Source organism: Haliotis rufescens, unplaced genomic scaffold (genome assembly GCF_023055435.1).
Source record: "Haliotis rufescens isolate VD_foot unplaced genomic scaffold, xgHalRufe1.0.p SCAF_4, whole genome shotgun sequence".
Classification (NCBI taxonomy): domain Eukaryota; kingdom Metazoa; phylum Mollusca; class Gastropoda; order Lepetellida; family Haliotidae; genus Haliotis; species Haliotis rufescens.
This window is the reverse complement of record NW_025964112.1, coordinates 1,049,388-1,076,412: the sequence shown is the minus strand read 5'-3', so window position 1 is coordinate 1,076,412 and position 27,025 is coordinate 1,049,388. Positions and strand designations below refer to the sequence as shown.

The following is a 27,025-nucleotide window of genomic DNA, read 5'->3' as shown; positions in this document are numbered from 1 at the left end:
ATGACTGCTTCTGTTGATAAAAACATGATACAAGGGGCTGGATACCGCCTCATCAGCATCTTCTTGCCATGTTCCACGTATATACTTGTATAGAAGGAACCAGACATTTTTAAAAAGTGTCTCAGTTAAACGACAGCAAGTCAGTGGGAGGAAATGCAAGTCCTGGTCGTTTATTCTTTGTTGTAGGGAAGCAATCATGAAGCAGGTAGATGGCAGTCATGCGCCTTGCATGGAAATCTTAAACCTCATCCTACTAGACTGAGCATCCAGTCCCTAGGTGAGGTGAGGTGAAATGGGGTTTAACGTCGCGTCCAAGATTATTGCACTTATATAGCAACGTGCATGTATGTGTGTGTGTTTGTGTGGCTGCTTGTACTAGTCCGGACTGATGCCGATTTATAGTGCTAGCTCACTGAGATACCATGCCACAGTTTAACATGAATACCCCACTCAGACACAGTATACCGACTCCGAGCCGACCAGTCCTTGTTTTAGCCCCTTAATGCCGAGCGCCAAACAGGGTAACAACAAGTACCATCTTTTAACGTCTTTTGGTATGACGCGGCCGGGGATCGAACCCCGGACCTTCCGCTCTCCGGGCAGATGCTCTACCACTAGACCACGGAAGCGGTCTCCAGTCCCTCGTGTATGCGAGTATGTTGCAGATACAGTCAACACCATGATGGTAATGGTGATGGAGCTTGGATTCGAACCCAACAGATGCTGAAGGCTAAGGGAGACAACTCTTGACAGCAAGTTGTGGCATGCTACACCACCGTGTCATCGCTGTCCACTACTCAATGAACACAAACACTTGATCCATGATAGTGATATGGCAAAATATACACATATGTTCAAAATAATGTCAAGTCACATGACTATTTTACTTTGAAAGAACTTTCAACATTACACCAGGGTTCGATTCCCCACATGTGTACAATGTGTGAAGCCTATTTCTAGTGTCCCCTGCTGTGATATTGCTGGAATATTGCTAAAAGCGTCGTAAAACCACACTCACTCACTCACTCAACATTACCTTTGCTGACGAAAAGTTGTCATTTTCATCCAGTTTGTGACCATCGAAAGATGTCTGACAACTGACCGAAACACTTCTGTCTGTCCGATCTGACTCTTCGAACACAGAATCTTTGGATAATGTCTGCATGAGAACAGGGTGAGAGACTTCCACATCCATTGAAGGCCGTGGACTTTCCACCAGGGTGTAATCTGACCCAGAGTCAGACAAGCGCTCCAGCTGTGCATTCACAATAGTCAGTAACGAATGAGTGCCATTTACTGACTTGGGCAAGACGCTCCCTGAATCAGTAACATCCCGAGCACTCGGGTCTGTATCTGAAACAACGATCCTGACATCATTTCTGTCACTGTCAACTTCAATCACTGATGCCACTTTCTCTATTGTGCTCTGCTTGGATGGACACCCTGACACAACATAGTTCCCATCCTCATCATCGTCATCCATCAGAACATTCACCTGGTGTTCCCTGTTGCGGCTGATGCTACCAAGATCTTCTCCACTTCTCTTCATCATCTCCTCCTCAAATAGCCGCCTCTTTTCACTGATGGAGGATGTCCTGGAATCATTGGCTGGGGAGTCGGAGCTGTCCATGGAACTACTGAAGTCAGTGCCGGAGTGCCTCCCCTTGGACTCATCCAGGCTCCGGGAAATCCACATTTCCCCATTGTCCACATTTTCTATGGGGTCATCTGTTGATTCCACCATGCTCCATCGTTTGGTGCTTCTTGTCTTCTGGAAACGCTCCCTCCTAGTTGCAGCATCCAGCACCGGTTTCCTCATGTGAACATCAGATGTCATCCCCTGTCTGACATCTTTCCTCTCGACTCGGGGAACGTTACAGTCATAATACCCCTGACTAGCCAGCGCACGTTGATTCTCTGCACTGAGGATGCGAGGATGGATCACATGCTGGGGAGACTCCACATCAGGAGGGCCTGACTCAGCAGCGGCAACGGCAGCGATGTTGTTGTTATTGCTGCTGCTGGGAGGTGACGCTGCTGTGGTGTGACCGATGATCGACTTCATGGCCAGCATCGTTGAGATGGATTTGGACAGAGACCCCCATTTGCCTGCAAGAACACCACACAGTCAGCAAACAGCACATCTCTGTTAAATACCAGGGCATCCAAAACATATAAGATTTGTAACTTAATATATAGCAGAACTTCTATTATATATTGTTATGTAATTAAAGAAATGCTTTTTGACATACATGTTGTTGTGAGAAAAACTTCTTCATATTATATTAACAACACTCTTTTATTACTCTAAGCAGTGGAGATTTACTTCGGAGCATCTGAAGAGGATGCTTAGGGTAGAAAACCTGGTTTCTGGTTTCTTTCATTAGCATGGAAAATACATTTTCTTGTACAAATATGGGAAGAATTCATGCAAAAAACAAATAATCAGACAAAAACATCAACAAAACAGAAAATAAATCCAAAGAAAAGGCACATTAAGACCATGCACACTGAACGTCTTCATACTGAGACCGACCCAGGCATGAACCAACATTGTCACGAGGACTGTTGTGTAACTGTGCAAGTCAAAGAGAAAGATTTAGTCACTCTACTTCACTGTTACAGAGTCATGAACAAAACCTGTTCCCTAACAGCAGTGTTCGAAATACCTGCCTGCCCGACCGTCCAAGACGGGTTGATTTCAACTCGGGCTGCCAGATTTTCAAATCCCCCTGCCCGACGGTCGGGTTATATTTCATATGTGACAATATTCAAAATATTTCCCGATGATAAGCATTAATTCACATGTAAAGATGAATGATAAAATGTAACCAAAAAGAAACCCCGTTAGCTTATCCTGAGAAACGTATGATTATAGTGGGCAGGCAGGTTTTGGTCAGGGCTGGCAAGTATTTCAGCTAGCCAGTCCTGTGGTCTGGCTGAAATTTTTGGGAGTTTCATACCCTGCTAACAGCACACAGATTCATTAACGAGGGAGATAGAGGTCAAGGTCATTCAATTCCAGGGCAAGTCAAGGCTTTATGAAGACGCGGCAAAATGAAACAGACACTGTTCTACATACAACATCAGGAAACAACACATTTATTTGTGAGGACCACAGTTAAATACAACACATGGGATCACAGGCAGCCCTATCTAGGGAAACAAACACCAGACTTCAAGAGGTGCAGGGTCAACACTGTGCCTACTGGGCCACCTGACCAGACTGACCAAACAATCAGCTTATCACTGAGCTTCCTATCATTTCTGAAGCTCACAACATTAGGGATTTCTTAAAGCATCTTTTTTTTTTAAAATTTAACTTAAACTGGGGAAAATAGAATAAGTCTTAACATGACATTAGATAGTAAAGGTTATGACCACAATTTATAAAAGTAGTCAAACATTTTGTGAGAAAGTCCTTTTTTTATCCTACATACCATTCTATAATGACAAATACCCTGGACCTCTTCAGGTATTGTTTTGTCCTGGAAGTGGCACCACCATTCCCATTATCAGCACCTTCCACAGAACTTCTGTTGTAAGTTGATGGCTCTACTCAAGTGAGTATACTGGCCGATGGGACCAAGGTATTTGACAAAGGGAAGTATGATACTTTAATACAGAGGAAACTGAAGGATGCTAAAAGGTGAAATTCAACATGAGTGCAGAACTACAAACAACACACACATGTGACAGTGCTGCATGACTTTGAAGGAACCAACCACAAATGTCTCGTCACCATTAACATTGTGTTACTCAAAATGTTGTTTTATGTAACAAATTAATAAAAAAAATTAGGAAAAAACAATAGTTAACCCCGTTCTTCCTGCGTTTGTCGGACAGGTTAACTGACCCTGGCAACGACATGGCTGGTTCCTTGTCTCTGTGTGCGTAACAAGTAACCAAGGTAACATTCTCCACTCAAAACGTGCTGAAGTCACCAGTATTTGTTTCCTGTACAGCTGTTGGAGGAGACAGACACAGGCGGACATGCTCACATTACCTGGCTGGGTGTCCTGCAGTCAACTACTGGAGCGGGGGGTCAGTGATCTACGCTGTTGTAACATGGCCCAACACTACACCTGCCTATCTGTGGACAATGTCCCAACACTACATCTGCCTATCTGTAGAACTTGTCCAAACACTACACCTGCCTATCTGTGGACAATGTCCCAACACTACATCTGCCTATCTGTAGACCATGTCCCAACACTACACTTGCCTATCTGTAGAACTTGTCCCAACACTACATCTGCCTATCTGTATAACTTCTACAAACACTACATCTGCCTATCTGTGGACCACGGCCCAACACTACATCTGCCTATCTATGGACCATGGCCAAACTCTACACCTGCCTATCTGTGGACCATGACCAAACACTACACCTGCCTATCTGTGGACCATGGCCCAATGCTACACCTGCCTATCTGTGGACCATGGCCCAATGCTACACCTGCCTATCTGTGGACCACAGCCCAACACTACACCTGCCTATCTGTGGATCATGGCCCAATGCTACACCTGCCTATCTGTGGACCACAGCCCAACACTACACCTGCCTATCTGTGGATCATGGCCCAATGCTACACCTGCCTATCTGTGGACCATGGCCCAATGCTACACCTGCCTATCTGTGGATCATGGCCCAATGCTACACCTGCCTATCTGTGGACCACAGCCCAACACTACACCTGCCTATCTGTGGATCATGGCCCAATGCTACACCTGCCTATCTGTCGACCACAGCCCAACACTACACCTGCCTATCTGTGGATCATGGCCCAATGCTACACCTGCCTATCTGTGGACCATGGCCCAATGCTACACCTGCCTATCTGTGGACCACGGCCCAACACTACACCTGCCTATCTGTGGACCATGGCCCAATGCTACACCTGCCTATCTGTGGACCATGACCCAACACAACACCTGCCTATCTGTGGACCATGGCCCAACACTACACCTGCCTATCTGTGGACCATGACCCAACACAACACCTGCCTATCTGTGGACCATGGCCCAATGCTACACCTGCCTATCTGTGGACCATGGCCCAACACTACACCTGCCTATCTTTAGCTCCCATCACTCCTATTCCAGAACTCCAGTGCTCTGCTTCTATAGGTATGTATAAGAATGTTAGAAAATAACATTTATAATATGTGTGGATAAAAAGACCTGAAATATTGTTAACAAATCATCTGATCCTGATGAGTGAATTGCCTTTTATTTTGAAAATAATGTATTTTATTTAACATAATGAAACACCACCAATAAATAATCATTACATTATGGTAGAATGGGGACAACTCAACCGTGTCTTCAGGCAGAGGTTTCACCACCACCACCACTCACTTCAGTCATAGCACTGTCTACAGAGAAACCCTGATAATCTGGACACAACAAATCCAGAAGCCCCACTTTGCAGACAATTTCTGTTTAAGAAATCCCCTTGAAGTGAAGGAAAAATGGTTTGTTAATCAACGCTGTCAATACAGACTCCTGAAACACCACCATCCACATTCACAGGGTTCCACTGTATTAAAGCTTTAGAAAATATTTTTAAGATCAGATATTTTGTAAGTTGTTTATTTTCAAGAGCTGTACAAGCTGTACAACAAAGCAGTTGTCTGGGCAATGTATGCACACTTCAGGGAAATTTACACAGCATCCACTTCAATTAGTCAAAATTAATTTCCACTTGCATATGTTCCATACAAAAACCACTGATGAGATTTAGGAACTCTCCACACACTTATCTGTTGCCAGTCTTGGTTTGGTTTATTTCCAGAGCTCCATACCAATCTTAGCATTACAACTGCTGTAAGCCTGTGTGTGTGACATCCATCATGGCACACAGCGATCTTAGCGCCACAACTACTGTTAAGTCTGTGAGTGACATGGCACACCGCGATCTTAGCACCACAACTACCAGTGAGTGACATCCATCATGGCACACAGCGATCTTAGCGCCACAACTACCAGTTAGTGACATCCATCATGGCACACAGCGATCTTAGCGCCACAACTACCAGTGAGTGACATCTATCATGGCAAACATCGATCTTAGCATTACAACTGCTGTAAGCCTGTGAGTGACATCCATCATGGCACACAGCGATCTTAGCGCAACAACTACCAGTGAGTGACGTCCATCACTGCACACAGCGATCTTAGCACCCCAAGTACTGTAAGCCTGTGAGCGTAACAACCATCATGGCACACAGCGATCTTAGCACCACAACTACTGTAAGCCTGTGAGTGACATCCATCATGGCACACAGCGATCTTAGCGCCACAACTACCAGTGAGTGACATCCATCACTGCACAAAGTGATCTTAGCGCCACAACTACTGTAAGCCTGTGAGTGACATCCATCATGGCACACAGCGATCTTAGCGCCACAACTACTGCAAGCCTGTGTGAGTGACATCCATCACTGCACACAGCGATCTTAGCACCACAACCACCAGTGAGTGACATCCATCACTGCACACAGCGATCTTAGCACCACAACTACCTGTGAGTGACATCCATCACTGCACACAGAGATCTTAGCACCACAACTACCTGTGAGTGACATCCATCACGGCAAACAGCGATCCTAGCGCCACAACTACTGTAAGCCTGTGAGTGACATGGCACACAGCGATCTTAGCATTACAACTACCTGTGAGTGACATCCATCACTGCACATAGGACCTGCAATGCCTCACAACAGTTGTGGAACATCATCAGCATCAAGGAGACGAACAAGCTCAAGTCTACCAGTACCCTAATTTCCGACGACAGCATAAAATGCCATCAAACATGTAAGCATTGCAACATAATGAACCCTGTTGCTAGGGTGTTTGTAGAATCACTAAGCAGACATATATACCTGACACTGTATTCTCAAAACCCTTTCCCAAATGTCAAAGGAATCATGAACTCCTCAATGCTTGTGTGGCAACAACAGTCATTTGAAGAGAAAAACAAACATTTCAACAAAAACTGATTCACAGCATTAAATAACTTATAAACAGGACAATGATCTGCAAGTGAAGTTCCCCCTCATGGACAGCACAGGTGAAGGAAGCACCAGTAAAATACTTCCCCAGTGTGTACTTCTCTAATTTAGTCAATAAAAAACAGTTGCATCAATCTGTCTGTCATAACAAGCACTGCTTTCATTTTTAAAATGTATAAAAACCCATTTGATCTTCTAACAAAAAACAAGTTGCACAAGTATGAATAGTTTCATTACATCATATTTCTTTCAACTAAAAAAGTTAATCAGGATGAGGTTTCATAACCTTTGTTATGCTGTTCCCTTTGTTGAAGTAATCAAATAAAATGGAACAGGCAGAATGATAAAATTATTGTTTTACAAAAGATTTCATGTTCTTGAAAGATTAATAGAGTCTCTTAATTTCCTGATCTTATCAATTTCTACTGACATGTCGTACATAATGGTGAGATACAAGGGTGGGAGTTATCTCCCTTGAGCTAGGTTTCATCATGGAATCATTTGTAACAAGAAAAACACGACCAAATATTCAGAGTAATTATCATCTCTGCAAAAAACAGGTGTAAAATAGAAGTTACTCGTGGTGACCAAAACATGTTCAGCAATATCATACATCTCGTGTCAACAGTTAATAACAAACTCAACAGCATATCATAGCCCCATCCAAATATGGAGGACAAAATAAGTCAACAAGAATATATCACAAACTTAGCTACAGCAATCTACACTATGGTAATCATGTCAACAGGGTGAAAAAATATCACAAAGCTACATAAATCATAACAAGTGATGCGGGAAAACATTTTGGCCCAAACTTATTCTTACATTCAGAGTATTTGGCAACAGGTATTTCACTAGATGTGTAAAGAGTGGGACCTTGTGTTGAAGGGCAACCTGGAAGAGTATGCAAGAAATGTGTTCCTGTGTTCAGGGACTCGGTTCCTAGTCTTGGTATCAGGCATAAACAATTCTTCATCTGCTGGAACCGGAAGTGACTACTGTATCCAACCAATCAGCTGTCCTACGCAGACTTCAGCTATCCTGGGAGGTGCTGCAGCGTGGGGAAGTGACTCCAGCCCAGATCAGCTTCCTCGTCTATCTATACCAACGTGAGTTCGTGCACATAGGGACTAGGTGCAGGGCAGGTAACTGCATCCAGCTTAACCAGAGAAATGTCAGGAGATGGTATCTGTCTCCATGGCTCAAAGGTGGGCATGACCTTCTGCTTGTGTTCACTAACCTTATAAATACTGACATAAATATCAACACATGGAGGAGAAGCTTGAAGCAGGACTTAGACGAGGGATTCATTAGGAGACAGCATGACGTTGAAGTAGTGGTACGCATCTTGGGACATGGACGAGGTGGAGCCAGATGACATGCTGATCGAATCACTCTCAGATTTACATGGAGGCTCTAACAAGTCCAAGTTTTGGGGGCGTGTTTGAGCAAAGTAATCTTCATCATCAAGTGCACAGTCTTTGACTAAAGGTGACATCGGCCCATTCTGTGGTGTCTTCAGCTCGTGCTCAAGGATGTCAACATCTTCGATCTCCAACGTTACGCCATCCCTACTCAAGGTCAAACCAGGGTCTTCTTCATTTCCATTCAAGTCGACGATGCCGACAATTGTACGATCTTCCATCAGCATGGTGAAATGCTTCCGGGGAAAATAGGCTGGAACACGACAGTCAATCATATCATCCATTTCAGCACAATATTCTGAACCGAACTGACCTGATTTCTTCATCATGACTTGCTGGAGCTCGGGGTACTCGGTGAGGAAGTCCGCGATGTTGATGCCGCTGGCGTGAGACTTCTGCATGAAGCGTACCGGCACTCGCAGCATCGGCGTCTCCTGCTCATGGGCGAAACCGAAACCAAGACTTCGCAACATCTGCTCTGGATCCACATTACGTTGAGACAGTAAAATGTCGAGACTGCAAACACAATACCATCAATGAGAATCATTCAACATAAACTTCCAGCTTACAACCAGGACCCTGTTCCACATAGTGATCGTAGCGCTAAGGTGATCGTAATTCCCATAATTTAACACTGACTTATGACAGTCGTAGCGCTAAGGTGATCGTAATTCCCATACTTTAACACTGACTTATGACAGTCGTAGCGCTAAGGTGATCGTAATTCCTATACTTTAACACTGACTTGTGACAGTCGTAGCACTAAGGTGATCGTAATTCCAATACTTTAACACTGACTTATGACAGTCGTAGCACTAAGGTGATCGTAATTCCCATACTTTAACACTGACTTATGACAGTCGTAGCACTAAGGTGATCGTAATTCCTATACTTTAACACTGACTTGTGACAGTCGTAGCATTAACATTAACTACATTAACTCCCAACTTACACACCAAGAATCAGACAGAGACGGTACCTCCTTGTATCAGACAGGGATCATACCTCCTTGTATCAGACAGGGATCATACCTCCATGTGACAGATCGTACCTCCTTGTATCAGACAGAGATCATACCTCTATGTGACAGATCGTACCTTCATGTCACAGGGAGCCACGGGTGGCCTATTTGTCTAAGGCGCCATGAGTCGCTGTGCAGAGTTGCGTCCCCTGGACATGCCAGAAACCTATGATTGTGGGTTCGAATCCCGGTTCACCCCGATTATGTTTCTAGGTTTGTCAGCACCATACCCGTGCCCATGGGTTTCACCGAAGTGGTAAACGTCTGAGACCTGCATCACTTCGGGCTTTCCTCCCACATTAAGCTGACACGCTGCGATATAACTGGAATAATGTTAAAAGCGGCGTTAAACCCAACTCACTCACTCACTCACTCATGTCACAGATCGTACCTCCTTGTATCAGACAGAGACCGTACCTCCATGTGACAGATCGTACCTCCATGTGACAGACTGTACCTCTATGTATCAGACAGAGAGCGTACCTCCATGTGACAGATTGTACCTCCTTGTATCAGACAGAGAGCGTATCTCCATGTGACAGACTGTACCTCTATGTATCAGACAGAGAGCGTATCTCCATGTGACAGACTGTACCTCTATGTATCAGACAGAGAGCGTATCTCCATGTGACAGATTGTACCTCCTTGTATCAGACAGAGAGCGTACCCCCATGTGACAGATCGTACCTCTATGTATCAGACAGAGAGCGTACCTCCATGTGACAGATCGTACCTCCTTGTATCAGACAGTGTTTGTTCTGCACCAGGCAGAGAACTGCAGTGCAACAGCAGGCAGGTAATGGGGATACCTGGCTGACCCCTCAAACAGGTTTCCCATCTGCCTGGGGGTGTCCTCATCATTGCCTCTGAAAGCATTACATCACAGCCCTAGGAGGCTATTGTTTGTGGGGGGCTGCTGTCTGCACACATGCTGCCCTGTGTCAACACCAGGAACATTGAGTTCTCACCTGTCTCACAATCTACCTGTCAATCAAACTCGCTCATGTGCGAAAATCAGCAACTTCTATCACTTCCATCACAAGGACAGGAATAGTTTTTTGTTCATAACTAGAATAGTGATTTGCTCATAACTGGAATAGTGATTTGCTCATAACAGGAATAGTGATTTGCTCATAACTGGAATAGTCTTTTGCTCATAACTGGAATAGTCTTTTGCTCATAACTGGAATAGTGATTTGCTCATAACTGGAATAGTGATTTGCTCATAACTGGAACAGTGTTTTACTCATAACTGGAATAGTGATTTGCTCATAACTGGAATAGTGATTTGCTCATAACTGGAATAGTCTTTTGCTCATAACTGGAACAGTGTTTTACTCATAACTGGAATAGTGATTTGCTCATAACTGGAATAGTGATTTGCTCATAACTGGAATAGTGTTTTGTTCAGTATAGGTATAGTGTTATGTTCAGTACAGGTATAGTGTATTGTTCAGTACAGGTATAGTGTTTTGTTCAGTACAGGTATAGTGTTTTGTTCAGTACAGGTATAGTGTTTTGTTCAGTACAGGTATAGTGTTTTGTTCAGTAGAGTTATGGTGTTATGTTCAGTACAGGTATAGTGTTTTGTTCAGTATAGGTATAGTGTTATGTTCAGTACAGGTATAGTGTATTGTTCAGTACAGGTATAGTGTTTTGTTCAGTACAGGTATAGTGTTTTGTTCAGTACAGGTATAGTGTTTTGTTCAGTAGAGTTATGGTGTTATGTTCAGTACAGGTATAGTGTTATGTTCAGTACAGGTATAGTGTTATGTTCAGTACAGGTATAGTGTTTTGTTCAGTACAGGTATAGTGTTTTGTTCAGTACAGGTATAGTGTTATGTTCAGTATTGGTATAGTGTTTTGTTCTGTACAGGTATAGTGTTTTGTTCAGTAGGGGTATAGTGTTTTTTCAGTACAGTTATAGTGTTATGTTCAGTACAGTTATAGTGTGTTTTTTCAGTACAGTTATAGTGTGTTTTTTCAGTACAGTTATAGTGTTATGATCAGTACAGGTATAGTGTTTTTATCAGTACAGGTATAGTGTTTTTTTCAGTACAGGTATAGTGTATTGTTCAGTACAGGCATAGTGTTTTGTTCAGTACAGGTATAGTGTATTGTTCAGTACAGGTATAGTGTTTTGTTCAGTACAGGTATAGTGTTTTGTTCAGTAGAGTTATGGTGTTATGTTCAGTACAGGTATAGTGTTATGATCAGTACAGGTATAGTGTTATGTTCAGTACAGGTATAGTGTTTTGTTCAGTATAGGTATAGTGTTATGATCAGTACAGTTATAGTGTTATGTTCAGTAGAGGTATAGTGTTATGTTCAGTAGAGGTATAGTGTTATGATCAGTACAGTTATAGTGTGTTGTTCAGTACAGGTATAGTGTATTGTTCAGTAGAGGTATAGTGTTTTGTTCAGTATAGGTATAGTGTTATGTTCAGTACAGGTATAGTGTTATGTTCAGTAGAGGTATAGTGTTTTGTTCAGTACAGGTATAGTGTTATGTTCAGTACAGGTATAGTGTTTTGTTCAGTACAGGTATAGTGTTATGTTCAGTACAGGTATAGTGTTATGTTCAGTAGAGGTATAGTGTTTTGTTCAGTACAGGTATAGTGTTATGTTCAGTACAGGTATAGTGTTATGTTCAGTACAGGTATAGTGTTTTGTTCAGTACAGGTATAGTGTTTTGTTCAGTAGAGGTATAGTGTTATGATCAGTACAGGTATAGTGTTTTGTTCAGTACAGGTATAGTGTTATGATCAGTACAGGTATAGTGTTTTGTTCAGTAGAGGTATAGTGTTATGATCAGTACAGGTATAGTGTTATGTTCAGTACAGGTATAGTGTTATGATCAGTACAGGTATAGTGTATTGTTCAGTACAGGTATAGTGTTATGATCAGTACAGGTATAGTGTTTTGTTCAGTAGAGGTATAGTGTTATGATCAGTACAGGTATAGTGTTATGTTCAGTACAGGTATAGTGTTATGATCAGTACAGGTATAGTGTTTTGTTCAGTAGAGGTATAGTGTTATGATCAGTACAGGTATAGTGTTATGTTCAGTACAGGTATAGTGTTATGATCAGTACAGGTATAGTGTTTTGTTCAGTAGAGGTATAGTGTTTTGTTCAGTAGAGGTATAGTGTTATGTTCAGTACAGGTATGGTGTTTTGTTCAGTACAGGTATAGTGTTATGTTCAGTACAGGTATAGTGTTTTGTTCAGTACAGGCATAGTGTTTTGTTCAGTACAGGCATAGTGTTATGTTCAGTACAGGTATAGTGTTATGATCAGTATAGGTATAGTGTTTTGTTCAGTACAGGTATAGTGTTTTCTTCAGTACAGGCATAGTGTTTTGTTCAGTACAGGCATAGTGTTATGTTCAGTACAGGTATAGTGTTATGATCAGTATAGGTATAGTGTTTTGTTCAGTACAGGTATAGTGTTTTGTTCAGTACAGGTATAGTGTTATGTTCAGTACATGTATAGTGTTTTCTTCAGTACAGGCATAGTGTTTTGTTCAGTACAGGTATAGTGTTTTTTCAGTAGAGTTATGGTGTTATGTTCAGTACAGGTATAGTGTTTTGTTCAGTACAGGTATAGTGTTTTGTTCAGTAGAGTTATGGTGTTATGTTCAGTACAGGTATAGTGTATTGTTCAGTACAGGTATAGTGTATTGTTCAGTACAGGTATAGTGTGTTTTTTCAGTACAGTTATAGTGTTTTGTTCAGTAGGGGTATAGTGTTTTTTCAGTACAGTTATAGTGTTATGTTCAGTACAGTTATAGTGTGTTTTTTCAGTACAGTTATAGTGTTTTGTTCTGTACAGGTATAGTGTTTTGTTCAGTAGGGGTATAGTGTTTTTTCAGTACAGTTATAGTGTTATGTTCAGTACAGTTATAGTGTGTTTTTTCAGTACAGTTATAGTGTTTTGTTCAGTACAGGTATAGTGTTTTTTCAGTACAGTTATAGTGTTTTGTTCAGTACAGGTATAGTGTTTTGTTCAGTAGGGGTATAGTGTTTTTTCAGTACAGTTATAGTGTTATGTTCAGTACAGTTATAGTGTGTTTTTTCAGTACAGTTATAGTGTTTTGTTCAGTACAGGTATAGTGTATTGTTCAGTATAGGTATAGTGTATTGTTCAGTACAGGTATAGTGTTTTGTTCAGTATAGGTATAGTGTTATGTTCAGTACAGGTATAGTGTATTGTTCAGTACAGGTATAGTGTATTGTTCAGTACAGGTATAGTGTGTTTTTTCAGTACAGTTATAGTGTTTTGTTCAGTAGGGGTATAGTGTTTTTTCAGTACAGTTATAGTGTTATGTTCAGTACAGTTATAGTGTGTTTTTTCAGTACAGTTATAGTGTTTTGTTCTGTACAGGTATAGTGTTTTGTTCAGTAGGGGTATAGTGTTTTTTCAGTACAGTTATAGTGTTATGTTCAGTACAGTTATAGTGTGTTTTTTCAGTACAGTTATAGTGTTTTGTTCAGTACAGGTATAGTGTTTTTTCAGTACAGTTATAGTGTTTTGTTCAGTACAGGTATAGTGTTTTGTTCAGTAGGGGTATAGTGTTTTTTCAGTACAGTTATAGTGTTATGTTCAGTACAGTTATAGTGTGTTTTTTCAGTACAGTTATAGTGTTTTGTTCAGTACAGGCATAGTGTTTTTTCAGTACAGGTATAGTGTTTTTTTCAGTACAGGGATAGTGTTTTGTTCAGTACAGGGATAGTGTTTTTTTCAGTACAGTTTTAGTGTCTTGTTCAGTACAGGTATAGTGTTTTGTTCAGTACAGGTATAGTGCTTTGTTCAGTACAGGTATAGTGTTTTCTTCAGTAGAGGTATAGTGTTTTGTTCAGTACAGGTATAGTGTTATGTTCAGTACAGGTATAGTGTTATGTTCAGTACAGGTATAGTGTTATGTTCAGTACAGGTATAGTGTCTTGTTCAGTACAGGTATAGTGTTATGTTCAGTACAGGTATAGTGTTTTGTTCAGTACAGGTATAGTGTTATGTTCATTACAGGTATAGTGTTATGTTCAGTACAGGTATAGTGTTATGTTCAGTACAGGTATAGTGTCTTGTTCAGTACAGGTATAGTGTTATGTTCAGTAGAGGTATAGTGTCTTGTTCAGTACAGGTATAGTGTTATGTTCAGTACAGGTATAGTGTATTGTTCAGTACAGGTATAGTGTATTGTTCAGTAGAGGTATAGTGTTTTGTTCAGTAGAGGTATAGTGTTTTGTTCAGTACAGGTATAGTGTTTTGTTCAGTACAGGTATAGTGTTTTGTTCAGTAGAGGTATAGTGTTTTGTTCAGTACAGGTATAGTGTTTTTATCAGTACAGGTATAGTGTTTTGTTCAGTACAGGCATAGTGTTTTGTTCAGTACAGGTATAGTGTATTGTTCAGTAGAGGTATAGTGTTATGTTCAGTACAGGTATAGTGTTTTTATCAGTACAGGTATAGTGTTTTGTTCAGTACAGGCATAGTGTTATGATCAGTATAGGTATAGTGTTTTGTTCAGTAGAGTTATGGTGTTATGTTCAGTACAGGTATAGTGTTATGTTCAGTACAGGTATAGTGTTTTTATCAGTACAGGTATAGTGTTTTGTTCAGTACAGGTATAGTGTTATGATCAGTATAGGTATAGTGTTTTGTTCAGTAGAGTTATGGTGTTATGTTCAGTACAGGTATAGTGTTATGTTCAGTACAGGTATAGTGTTATGTTCAGTACAGGTATAGTGTTTTTATCAGTACAGGTATAGTGTTTTGTTCAGTACAGGCATAGTGTTTTCTTCAGTACAGGTATAGTGTTTTGTTCAGTACAGGCATAGTGTTTTCTTCAGTACAGGTATAGTGTATTGTTCAGTAGAGGTATAGTGTTTTGTTCAGTACAAGTATAGTGTTTTGTTCAGTAGAGGTATAGTGTTTTTATCAGTACAAGTATAGTGTTATGTTCAGTACAGGTATAGTGCTTTGTTCATTACAGTTATAGTGTTTGGCTCTGTTTAGGAATAGTGTCTTGCCTGACCTCAGCTGTGGGGTTCGACCTGAGGACACAGGGAGGGATACGTCTTCTACTTGCAAAGTTGCTACTCAGTGGGCCTTTCAACAAATTAACAAACAGTAAATGAGGCAGCCTGGTCTACCTGTTGGCGCTGGAGCCGCTGGTCTGGCCGGAGACCTCCGAGTTGAAGCTTGTCCAGCCGTAGTTACCGGCAGCTTTCAGACTGGCCAGCCGGGGGTCAAGCGGGGCCGCTGTAGTCGCACTGAAATAGGACACAGGTTCATAGGAAAATAGTATCCATGTTATTTAGGTGAAATCAAGCATTTGTGTTGGCAATTTATTATGACTTAGCTATTAAAAAAGTATGAAATATCACAAATTAGATGGTTAGATGTCATTAAATAGCTACAATGTCAGACTTGAAAATTGATTATCAATTACAATAAATAATTTAGAAATGAATTTAGTTATTTGATTAACAAATGATGCTTTTGAATATCAAGAATTCATTTTTAAGACATCAGTTATTGAAATTCTTAAAACAATCACTGTTGCCTTGTTATAGGAAATAAACAGTGAAATGGACATTCATAACTTCGACGTTAACAAAATGTTATATTTCCAAATGAATGTTTTACATATTGGTCAAACAGGACTTGGTCCTCCCAGTAGTACAGACTTGGACATAGTCAAACCTGTACAAGAAATCCATCAGGAAAACGTTCCCAAATGTCACCTACATCGTCAACCTCGCCACAATAGTCAGTCTTACACCACACACACACACACACACACACACACGCGCACACGCACACCCACACCCACACCCACACACACACACCCACACCCACACACACACACAGGCAGACAGACAGACACACACACAGACAGACAGACACACACACAGGCAGACAGACACACACACACACACACACACACACACACACACACACACACACACACACACACACACACACACACACACAGGCAGACAGACAGACACACACACACACACACACACACACACACACAGGCAGACACACACACACACACACACACACACAGACACACACAGACACAGACAGACAGACAGACACACACACACACACACACACACACCTCAATTTCTGATGGGGAGGCTGAGATATACTGGTCCAGAAGACAACAACTTAAAACTTGTTACATTTCAGTAGCCAGAGAGAAAGTCACGTACCTGACTGTGTTGGGGACGGCTGACAATGTGTTGGCTGAAATCGACAAGAAGCTCTCCGTCAGGTGCAAAATAGGAAATGTCTATAAGTTGAAGAGTTCATCTACCTGTTAAATATGTGCTGACTAACTCGTGGTTGTCAACAGCCATGCTTCACGAGATGTTATCTCCCTTGCTTGTTTCACCCCGTACAGTTGAAGTCAACATCCATATATCCTACGCTCACTCTGCATTCATTCTTTTTTTTCTGTTGTCTATGTAAACACCACAAGCCCCGGGGAAGTGAATTCATTCATGTATGCTAGACATGCTTGACGAAGAACTCTACAAATGATATCATTCTTTTTGCAGAAAAATAAAAGCTATTTAAAGTCATTCAGAAAAGACACACTTGATTTAAACTTTCACAGCACACATTAGAGGAGTGTTTTCAGACATGCTTTTGATAACATAGAGGGCACATGAAGCGAGACACTGCACCCCACAGCCCGGAATACATGGCCTGGAGTGACCTGGAGATGGGACAGGGGTCAGGGGTCAGGGGTCAGGGGTCAGGGAGGTTTTCTCAACAAGGGAAGCTGGTGGTAAATCAAGCTCAGGATGATGGTCAGATTTTGTTCTAAAGATGTTGTCATTGGCTTAATTCTAGAGTGGCACAGACCTCATAACTGTCGGTATAGTTCTTATCAGAGCGGCCCACACGGTACATGTGCAAAGCAGGTAATAGCCCCAACTCTCAAAGTATTGATCTGCGAACCAGCACTAGACTGGGTTGAGTCAAGTGAATTCTCAGTCCAGGTGTACTCATACATTTAATAAATCCTAGTGTTACACCACACTTGAGGTCAAATAGAAGCTGGAATGGAGGCTTCAGTGATAAGTATAGATCATGGCCCTACAGAGGCTGGGAACAAATTATCGGAATAGCAAAATAATGAACATATCTCAGTTCTCCCATTTGGTGATCATCTGTGGCTGGCTTCTTGACAGAAGTCTGCCTAATTATAGAGATTATTACAGGCAGGAGCATGGTGGTGGGCTTGTGCTGAGGAGGAGCTGCAGTTTATGATATCTATAACCCCGTCGTGACCAGCTTATCTTCCATGACCAGCTTATCTTCCCTGCATAATCTGTGTACCCTGATCCCCCCCCCCCCCCCCCCCCACACACACACACCAGGAAGTAGTGGTGGTGTCAGGGCAGTTCCTGTAACCTGGTTATATGACACATCACACAAGCTGACCCCAGCCAATCACATCAGTTAAGTCTACTGGACCCTTGGAGGTCACCTGCTCTGTAACTTTAGGTCTGGATGATCAAACACCTTCAAAATCTGTAGGTAGGTTTTGAAAATCGTCCATTATTGTAAGTTTGATCAATATGTCCAAGCAGTAGCAGGATAGCATGAAAAGTAAATCCCGGTTTAATGAAGACAAAATGGCATTTTAAATATGGCACACACATACATGCACACACTTATGTTGTCTACTTGTGTTACAAGAGACCTACTCACTTCTCCATCAAGTAGGTGGTATCCAAGGGAATGCTTTTGAACATGCAGCATCACTTATGGTGGACTGAATGGTTCATGGTGCATAAAAGGGATCGGGTGAATCTACTGATGGTGTTTACCTGGTGTTTACCATGTGTTTACCATTTACAGTCTCTAATTGGCTCCCACAGGAGATATGCTTGGTTGAGATCAAGCGATACCTACATTGTACATATTGCTGCAATGAAATTGCATCACAATGCTTTGCAGACCATTGTGACATCGTTGGTTACCATGACATCACAATCAAATGACATCACTAATAGCTCTGCTACTGAAGCTCTTAGCAGTACTTTTTACACTTAAAGCCCCCATTACACTATCAAAAACTTTTATCACAAACTCGGTTATAGAAAACTTTGACCAAGTTTTCTTGGTCCAAGTTGAGCTGCTTACACTTATCAAAGTTTTTGACAGGCTGTCAAAGTATTGGTGGGAATTATCTTGCCAAGATGGATGCTACTGACGAAGAATGTTTTGCTGTTGTCATATGTTTTTTGTGTATTGCCATGTTGTGACGGCAGCGTCGGGGAGGCAAAGGCATATTTGGTCCCGAGAATGGCTGCTCGTTCTTGAACCAAATCAATTAATTCTTCCAACATCTCATCAGTCCAAAATAGTGGGCTTGACTTGACTCTATGCACTTTCGGTTGAAAAGGGGTAAATGCTCCTTGCATTCGGATTGGCTAAATGAAATCAACATCATCAAACTTTGATCAAGAGAAATAGGATCGGTTTCTATTCAATCAAAGTCCACCAAAAAACATGTTATAAAATAAAAAAACTTGGTCAAAATGGACCAAGTTTTTTATCAAAGTTTTTGAGAGTGTAACAGGGGCTTAAGACACTGCTTATTACTGTCTACAAACTGAAAAAGGTGGAAGAATGATGTTGGATGATATACCAAAAGACACGAGGGTGAGATTCTCTATGTAACTACCATGTATTTACAGAATAAGACTTAAACAAATGACCAAAATATGTTTGCAAAAGAGACCAAACTATGATTTTTATGTTGCTACCATTGTTACATATGACTGGGATACTGTGTGTCATTAAATCATTACAGGGAGCATAGTTGCAGAGTAAAGATTAAGTAAGAATAAAAGAAAATCACCATTATAAACAGTGTTACACACATGCCAGACTTACTGCTTGTTAAAGTACATTGTACCTACATGAACACTACAACTGACAAATGGAAATAATAACATTTTCAATATGGCCGCTATGGCAGCCATGGATAAATAAAGATTGTGAGAAGTATTTAATCATCCTAACATTACTCACACAATATTCTGACTTCATACGTAATGTGGTTTTAGAAGTAATGTTACAATACTGGGATTAGTAGAATAAATATATGTCATAAGATCAAAATGACAGTTTCAAAATAGCCATCGGTCTACATACACCCGCTATCCACTAGAATCTTCTGCCAGCTGTACACACTCAGATCCATGGTGGCCGAGGTTGGAGCTGCTCCATGCTACAGCACTGACAGGCAGGTCCACACAGGTAGGGAGATACGAAGCCTTATCTCACACTATCAGTGACTGCACTCAGCAACATTTTATAACTCTGTTTTCTATATCAGGCAAATTCCAAGGAAAGCCCATGTCCAAAGTCTCCGGCAGATTCTTCACTAAGCTGTTCCCTGGCACTGACAACACTCCGGCCCTCATGTACAGGTTGGGGAAACAGTTTTTTTAACGATACCGGATTAAATATGATTGTATTGTCAAGTCAGCTCACACTAGATGTAAACTACTGAGGTTGTTTTTTAGGATTGATTTATGCCACTGTGAGACAGCGGAAGTTTTCGACATACTTCATATGTTTGGTTGAAAATAACCCTGCACTGTTAAGAAGCTTATCTGTAAATGAGTAGAGTGAAATGTCTGGGCTTGGCTATCGACACAACAGTAATGAGTATAAGGACTGGGACGATTACAGCCACTTCCTGCTTAACACAGGACTGGAGGACAGGGAGGGACAGGGAGGGACAGGGAGGGACAGGGAGGGATAGGGAGGATCAGGGAGAGACAGGGAGGGACAGGGAGGGATAGGGAGGGTCAGGGAGGGACAGGGAGGGACAGGGAGGGATAGGGAGGGTCAGGGAGAGACAGGGAGGGACAGGGAGGGACAGGGATGGTCAGGGAGAGACAGGGAGAGACAGGGAGGGACAGGGAGGGATAGGGAGGGTCAGGGAGGGACAGGGAGGGACAGGGAGGGGACAGGGAAAGACAGGGAGGTACAGGGAGGGACAGGGAGGGACAGGGAGGGACAGGGAGAGACAGGGAGGGACAGGGAGAGACAGGGAGGGACAGGGAGGGACAGGGAGGGCAGTGGGCACTGCAGCCTCTTATGTTGGCATCAGGATTCAGACAGGCATGATGTGTGAAAGATTTTCTGAGTATTTCCTGCTGTAATTGTGATCTTGGTGTGATATTGAGGAATGGTCTGGTCACTTTATTCCAAATTATTCAGATTTGTTTGTTTGTTTGTTTGTTGTTAAACGCCGCACTCAGCAATATTCCAACTATATGACAGTGGTCTGTAAATCATCGAGTCTGGACCAGACAATCCAGTGATTGACATCATGCGCATCGATCCACGCAATCGGGATACAATGAAATATATCAACCAAGTAAGTGAGCCTGACCACCCAATCCCGTTAGTCGCCTCTTAAGGCAAGCACGGATTGCTGAAGACCTATTCTAACACGGATCAAAAGTTATTCAGAGCACAGCTTTACGTCTGAGCACAACACTTATTATACTGTTAAGGCCAACAGGAGTATGCTCTGTACAACAGCATCTACAGCACAGGACACTGAAGACTCATGCTTAGTCTCTGAAACTTTAATTGAAAAGGAGCCCCAGTGAGATGGGAAATTCAGAACCTGAGGAAAATCTAGACTTGCTTCATTTAGAGCTTTTGCATTACAGTAAGAGCTGGGCGGAAGGGAAAATAACCTGGTGCAGGGACTGTGAGACAGGCTAAGGAGACTTCTCAGTACAGCAGGCACCAACAGGGTTGTGTGCTACAAACAACTGAGATGAGGAGACAGCAAGCTACATTCATCCCATCATCATCACATCACCCTCGGTCTAATGGACACAGCCTCTGCTCGGAAAGCAGAAGGTTGGTGGGGGTTCGATCCCATTGCTGTGTCACGGCAAAAGACATTATAAGATGGTACTTGTTGCCTGGTGCTCGTCATCAATAGGATAAAACAAGGGTGGTTTGGCTCAGAGTCAGAATACTGTGTCTGAGTAGGGTAGACATGTTCAGCTAGGGCATGGCATTAGTCCAGACACGTGCACACAAACACAGACACAGACACACACACACACACACTAATACAACTTATATGGTTATGGCAACCTGTCAGTGTCATTGTCAGGACAATCACAGTATGACCCCGAGTGGTTCAAGGAGTTGAGACACAGACGCCGCCCGGGGCTGAGGGTGAACTGTAACAATGATATGCAGCCATCATGGGCTGGTCAAGTGGCAGAGCTCTGTGGAAGGGTGTGGTGTTGATGAATAATTTACTTGGCATGAAGAGATACGTTTGTTATCTGATAAGCATGAGGAGGATGTGGAGATTGTCAAGTACCTGTAAACAAGACCACACTAGATCCTGATACAGTGTGACAATGACACGTGAGACAATGGAGGGACACATTGACCAACAGGTAAGACAATGGAGGGACACAATGACCAACAGGTAAGACAATGGAGGGACACATTGACCAACAGGTAAGACAATGGAGGGACACAATGACCAACAGGTAAGACAATGGAGGGACACAATGACCAACAGGTAAGACAATGGACACAATGACCAACAGGTAGGATAGTGGACACAATGACCAACAGGTAGGATAGTGGACACAATGACCAACAGGTAGGATAGTGGACACAATGATCAACAGGTAAGACAATGAAGGGACACAATGACCAACAGGTAGGATAGTGGACACAATGACCAACAGGTAGGATAGTGGACACAATGACCAACAGGTAAGACCATGGAAGGACACAATGACCAACAGGTAAGACAATGGAGGGACACAATGACCTACAGGTAAGACAATGGAGGAATACAATGACCAACAGGTAAGACAATGGAAGGACACAATGACCTACAGGTAAGACAATGGAAGGACACGATGACCTACAGGTAAGACAATGGAGGGACACAATGACCTACAGGTAAGACAATGGAGGGACACAATGACCTACAGGTAAGACAATGGAGGGCCACAATGACCAACAGGTAAGACAATGGAGGGACACAATGACCAACAGGTAAGACAATGGAGGGACACAATGACCAACAGGTAAGACAATGGAGGGACACAATGACCAACAGGTAAGACCAACAAGTAAGGGTAGTACACTGTTCACATCAAGCTCATCTCCAGAGTTATCAGGCAGCATTGAAAATATACATGTTGACAATGCTTTATTATGGTTACTGTATATGTGTTTATAAGCTTTCATCTTATCTTCTGTCTGTCATGTCAAGATGTCTACACCTTCTGAACACACACACAACTCAAGGGAGATAATTCATCCAGGAATAGGACCCACAAAACTTTCTGATATTTGCCATTTGATCCAGATCTTCTCGGGTCAACTCAGAAAGCCATGACATCTCTGTTATATTAACTATGTATTCTCATGTATACTGAGAAGAAATGATTTCACGGTGGCAGGACTTGGCGATAACGTCGCTGATCAACAGTCCTGTTACAGTCATCTCATGAGGATGGTGTAAGTTTTAACTGGCTTCAGTTAACTTTTCCAGTTTTCAGATGTTGGCACAAAGGTGTAAAACATGTCATGTTTTCATTACTTTCATGGGAACATGGACACAATCTGGCACAAGATACTAGTCATGTTAGCATGGTTAGTAGGCTAAAAATTTAAAGTTGATTTAATTAACACAGAGTTTCCACAGAACAGTCACACACACATAATGTCAGTTCAATTAACACAAAGTTTCCACAGAACAGTCACACACACATAATGTCAGTTCAATTAACACATAGTTCCCACAGAACAGTCACACACACATAATGTCAGTTCAATTAACACAGAGTTTCCACAGAACAGTCACACACACATAAAGTTGATTTAATTAACACATAGTTCCCACAGAACAGTCACACACACATAAAGTCAGTTCAATTAACACAAAGTTCCCACAGAACAGTCACACACACATAAAGTTGATTTAATTAACACATAGTTCCCACAGAACAGTCACACACACATAAAGTTGATTTAATTAACACATAGTTCCCACAGAACAGTCACACACACATAAAGTCAATTCAATTAACACAAAGTTTCCACAGAACAGTCACACACACATAAAGTTGATTTAATTAACACATAGTTCCCACAGAACAGTCCCACACACATAAAGTCAATTCAATTAACACAAAGTTTCCACAGAACAGTCACACACACATAAAGTTGATTTAATTAACACATAGTTCCCACAGAACAGTCACACACACATAAAGTCAATTCAATTAACACAAAGTTTCCACAGAACAGTCACACACACATAAAGTTGATTTAATTAACACATAGTTCCCACAGAACAGTCACACACACATAAAGTCAATTCAATTAACACAAAGTTTCCACAGAACAGTCACACACACATAATGTCAGTTCAATTAACACAAAGTTTCCACAGAACAGTCACACACACATAAAGTTGATTTAATTAACACATAGTTCCCACAGAACAGTCACACACACATAAAGTCAATTCAATTAACACAAAGTTTCCACAGAACAGTCACACACACATAAAGTTGATTTAATTAACACATAGTTCCCACAGAACAGTCACACACACATAAAGTCAATTCAATTAACACAAAGTTTCCACAGAACGGTCCCACACACATAAAGTTGATTTAATTAACACAAAGTTCCACAGAACAGTTCCACACACATTCTGTTATAGGCAAATATTCCCACTTCAAAGAGATTGTATTAATATGTGTTGTGAGTATACATTGTCAAACTATGTCCATGGAAACCCTCTCTATCAGGACAGTGTCTAGCTGTGTCCATAGAAACCCTCTCTATCTGGACAGTACCTAGTTGTGTCCACAGAAACCCTTTCTATCTGGACAGTGCTTAGCTGTGTCCACAGAAACCCCCTCTATCTGGACAGTGCTTAGTTATGTCCATGGCAACCCTCTCCATCTGGACAGTGCCTAACTGTGTCCATGGCAACCCTCTCTTTCTGGACAATGGACCGAGATGATCTATAGATCTGGGGGATGTGTGGGGGGACGAGCGGAAGGGAAAGAGAGGTGAGTGAGAAGCTGAAGGGGAGATTCCCCTGGTGATGGGGGTGACTGGCTGAGGGGGAGATTCCCCTGGTGAAGGGGGTGACTGGCTACCCCCTGGACCCTGGAGATCAGCATGTATGTCCACTGTTACTGTTAATGTTAGAAACATCCGTGTTAGTGTACCAGGGTGAGATGTCAATAAGTCAACGGCACCTGCATAGTTCCCGTTCACCATGGCCTCCTCACACACCATGTTGCTGACACATACAGTGAAACCTTGCTAACTAAGACCTCGCTAACTCAAACCTCACTAACTCAGACCTTGCTAACTCAAACCTCACTAACTCAGACTTTGCTAACTCACACCTTGCTAACTCAAACCTCACTTTCTCAGACCTTGCTAACTCACACCTTGCTTACTAAAACCATTTCTAACTTAAACCTCACTAACTCAAATCTCACTAACTAAGACCTTGCTAACTCAAACCTCACTTTCTCAGACCTTGCTAACTCACACCTTGCTAACTCAAACCTCACTTTCTCAGACCTTGCTAACTCAAACCTTGCTTACTAAAACCATTTCTAACTTAAACCTCACTAATTCAAATCTCACTAACTAAGACCTTGCTAACTCAAACCTCACTTTCTCAGACCTTGCTAACTCACACCTTGCTTACTAAAACCATTTCTAACTTAAACCTCACTAACTCAAATCTCACTAACTAAGACCTTGCTAACTCAAACCTCACTTTCTCAGACCTTGCTAACTCACACCTTGCTAACTCAAACCTCACTTTCTCAGACCTTGCTAACTCAAACCTTGCTTACTAAAACCATTTCTAACTTAAACCTCACTAACTCAAATCTCACTAACTAAGACCTTGCTAACTCAAACCTCACTTTCTCAGACCTTGCTAACTCACACCTTGCTTACTAAAACCATTTCTAACTTAAACCTCACTAACTCAAATCTCACTAACTAAGACCTTGCTAACTCAAACCTCACTTTCTCAGACCTTGCTAACTCAAACCTTGCTTACTAAAACCATTTCTAACTTAAACCTCACTAACTCAAATCTCACTAACTAAGACCTTGCTAACTCAGACCTCCCCAACTAAAACCACGCTAACTAAAACCTCGCTAACTCTAATCTCACTCAATCAAACCTCGCTAACTCAACAATCTGTCTCTATTAATCCTTTAATCACCCTGATGAAGATGGATAAGGCAATATATCAGACGATGTGTTTTCCAGGTTCCAAATATCAAACTACATCTTAATTTTTACCCTGAATGAGCCGTTCCATCGCCTGGCGGACACTGATAGATTGGACACTTCTCTGATAAGCTAGCTCCACCTCACACTAATTACCAAGGACTTTGCTACAGCTTGGACATTGCACATATTTGTTTGCAGCGGATATTAGGATCAACAGCCATCTTGCTCAGGATGAGAACATATACTTTCCTGGTGTCCAAGACTTTGAATTGAGAGGTTTCACTGTATGGTGTAAACTGACAGATGTGAACAGGACAAACCATGATAATCTACGGGTTTCATCATCATCAAAACAATTAATTCAGTTAAGTTACACGGCCCCCGATTGCAGGTGTAATGAGGTGCTCTCAGGGATTTATCTCGACCTGCTTTGAGGACCTCCAGACCCAAGTCTGCAGCCTATGTCAGTACATATTCCCAAATTAGAATTAAACATTTCCCAATTCATGCTGCTATATCTACTGTTATGACTCTATAGAAGTGATTTGCAACACTCAAAATAGGGCCAGTATACAAGAGGAGGCCTTAATGCTTAGATTAACATTATTCAATGAAAGCATTGTTAAATTTGATGTGAAATACCTATGAATTTAGGAAAATAAGAACTTGAAAAAGGATCCCAATTTTGAACAAAATAATGATACTTCTCCAGTGTGCCCGCCAAGGGCACTTAGTTCAGAATCGTAGATAAATCCCTGGCCTTGTGCAAACTAGGTTAGTAGCAACATGGAATTAAACAGGACAAGGAAGTTAAAGGGGGAGTTCTCCTCTATACAAACCTGGAGAGAAACAACCTGAAGACAAAGTACTTCTTTAAGAAAACTGACAAACACGAGGACATAAACACTAGAAGTGGATTACAGCAATGAGTTGGTGGTATCAAGTACTTAGCCTCAGTGTCAAAGACTTTGAACATCGTCTTCTTAAGGAAATCTGCTGGTATATCGGCTTTTCACAAAATTTAAAAAATATATTCTAATAGCAAAGGTTACCTAAGAGTTGAAAGGCATGCTAGACAGAACACCAGTATGTAGCATATATATGTATATATCATGTGCAGTCAGTGTATAGACATAAACCCCTCATCCAGAAAGACAACCAACAGCGCCACCTACCTTCACTTCCAAGGGGGAGGTCATCCACAAAGGCGTCGTCATCAGCCTTTGTCCTGAAACAT

General features: G+C 41.8%; 1 protein-coding gene across 4 annotated transcripts in view; it reads right to left on the bottom strand.

The window, feature by feature from the left end:
* Window positions 1-27,025, bottom strand: part of LOC124150372 (protein ITPRID2-like) — a 75,723-nt gene that overhangs the window by 8,440 nt on the left and 40,258 nt on the right. For 2 of the 4 annotated variants that reach the window (XM_048382263.1, XM_048382261.1), the window contains 6 exons: window positions 26,964-27,016; window positions 26,628-26,642; window positions 16,685-16,718; window positions 15,614-15,733; window positions 8,754-8,956; window positions 1,037-2,109 (listed from right to left, as the gene is read on the bottom strand). In XM_048382263.1, coding sequence (XP_048238220.1) covers window positions 1,037-2,109; window positions 8,754-8,956; window positions 15,614-15,733; window positions 16,685-16,718; window positions 26,628-26,642; window positions 26,964-27,016 — 1,498 coding nt within the window. Of the gene's footprint in view, window positions 1-1,036; window positions 2,110-8,753; window positions 8,957-15,613; window positions 15,734-16,684; window positions 16,719-19,646; window positions 19,887-26,627; window positions 26,643-26,963; window positions 27,017-27,025 lie in introns of those variants that run through there. The other 2 variants (XM_048382262.1, XM_048382264.1) reach the window with 2 other exon arrangements.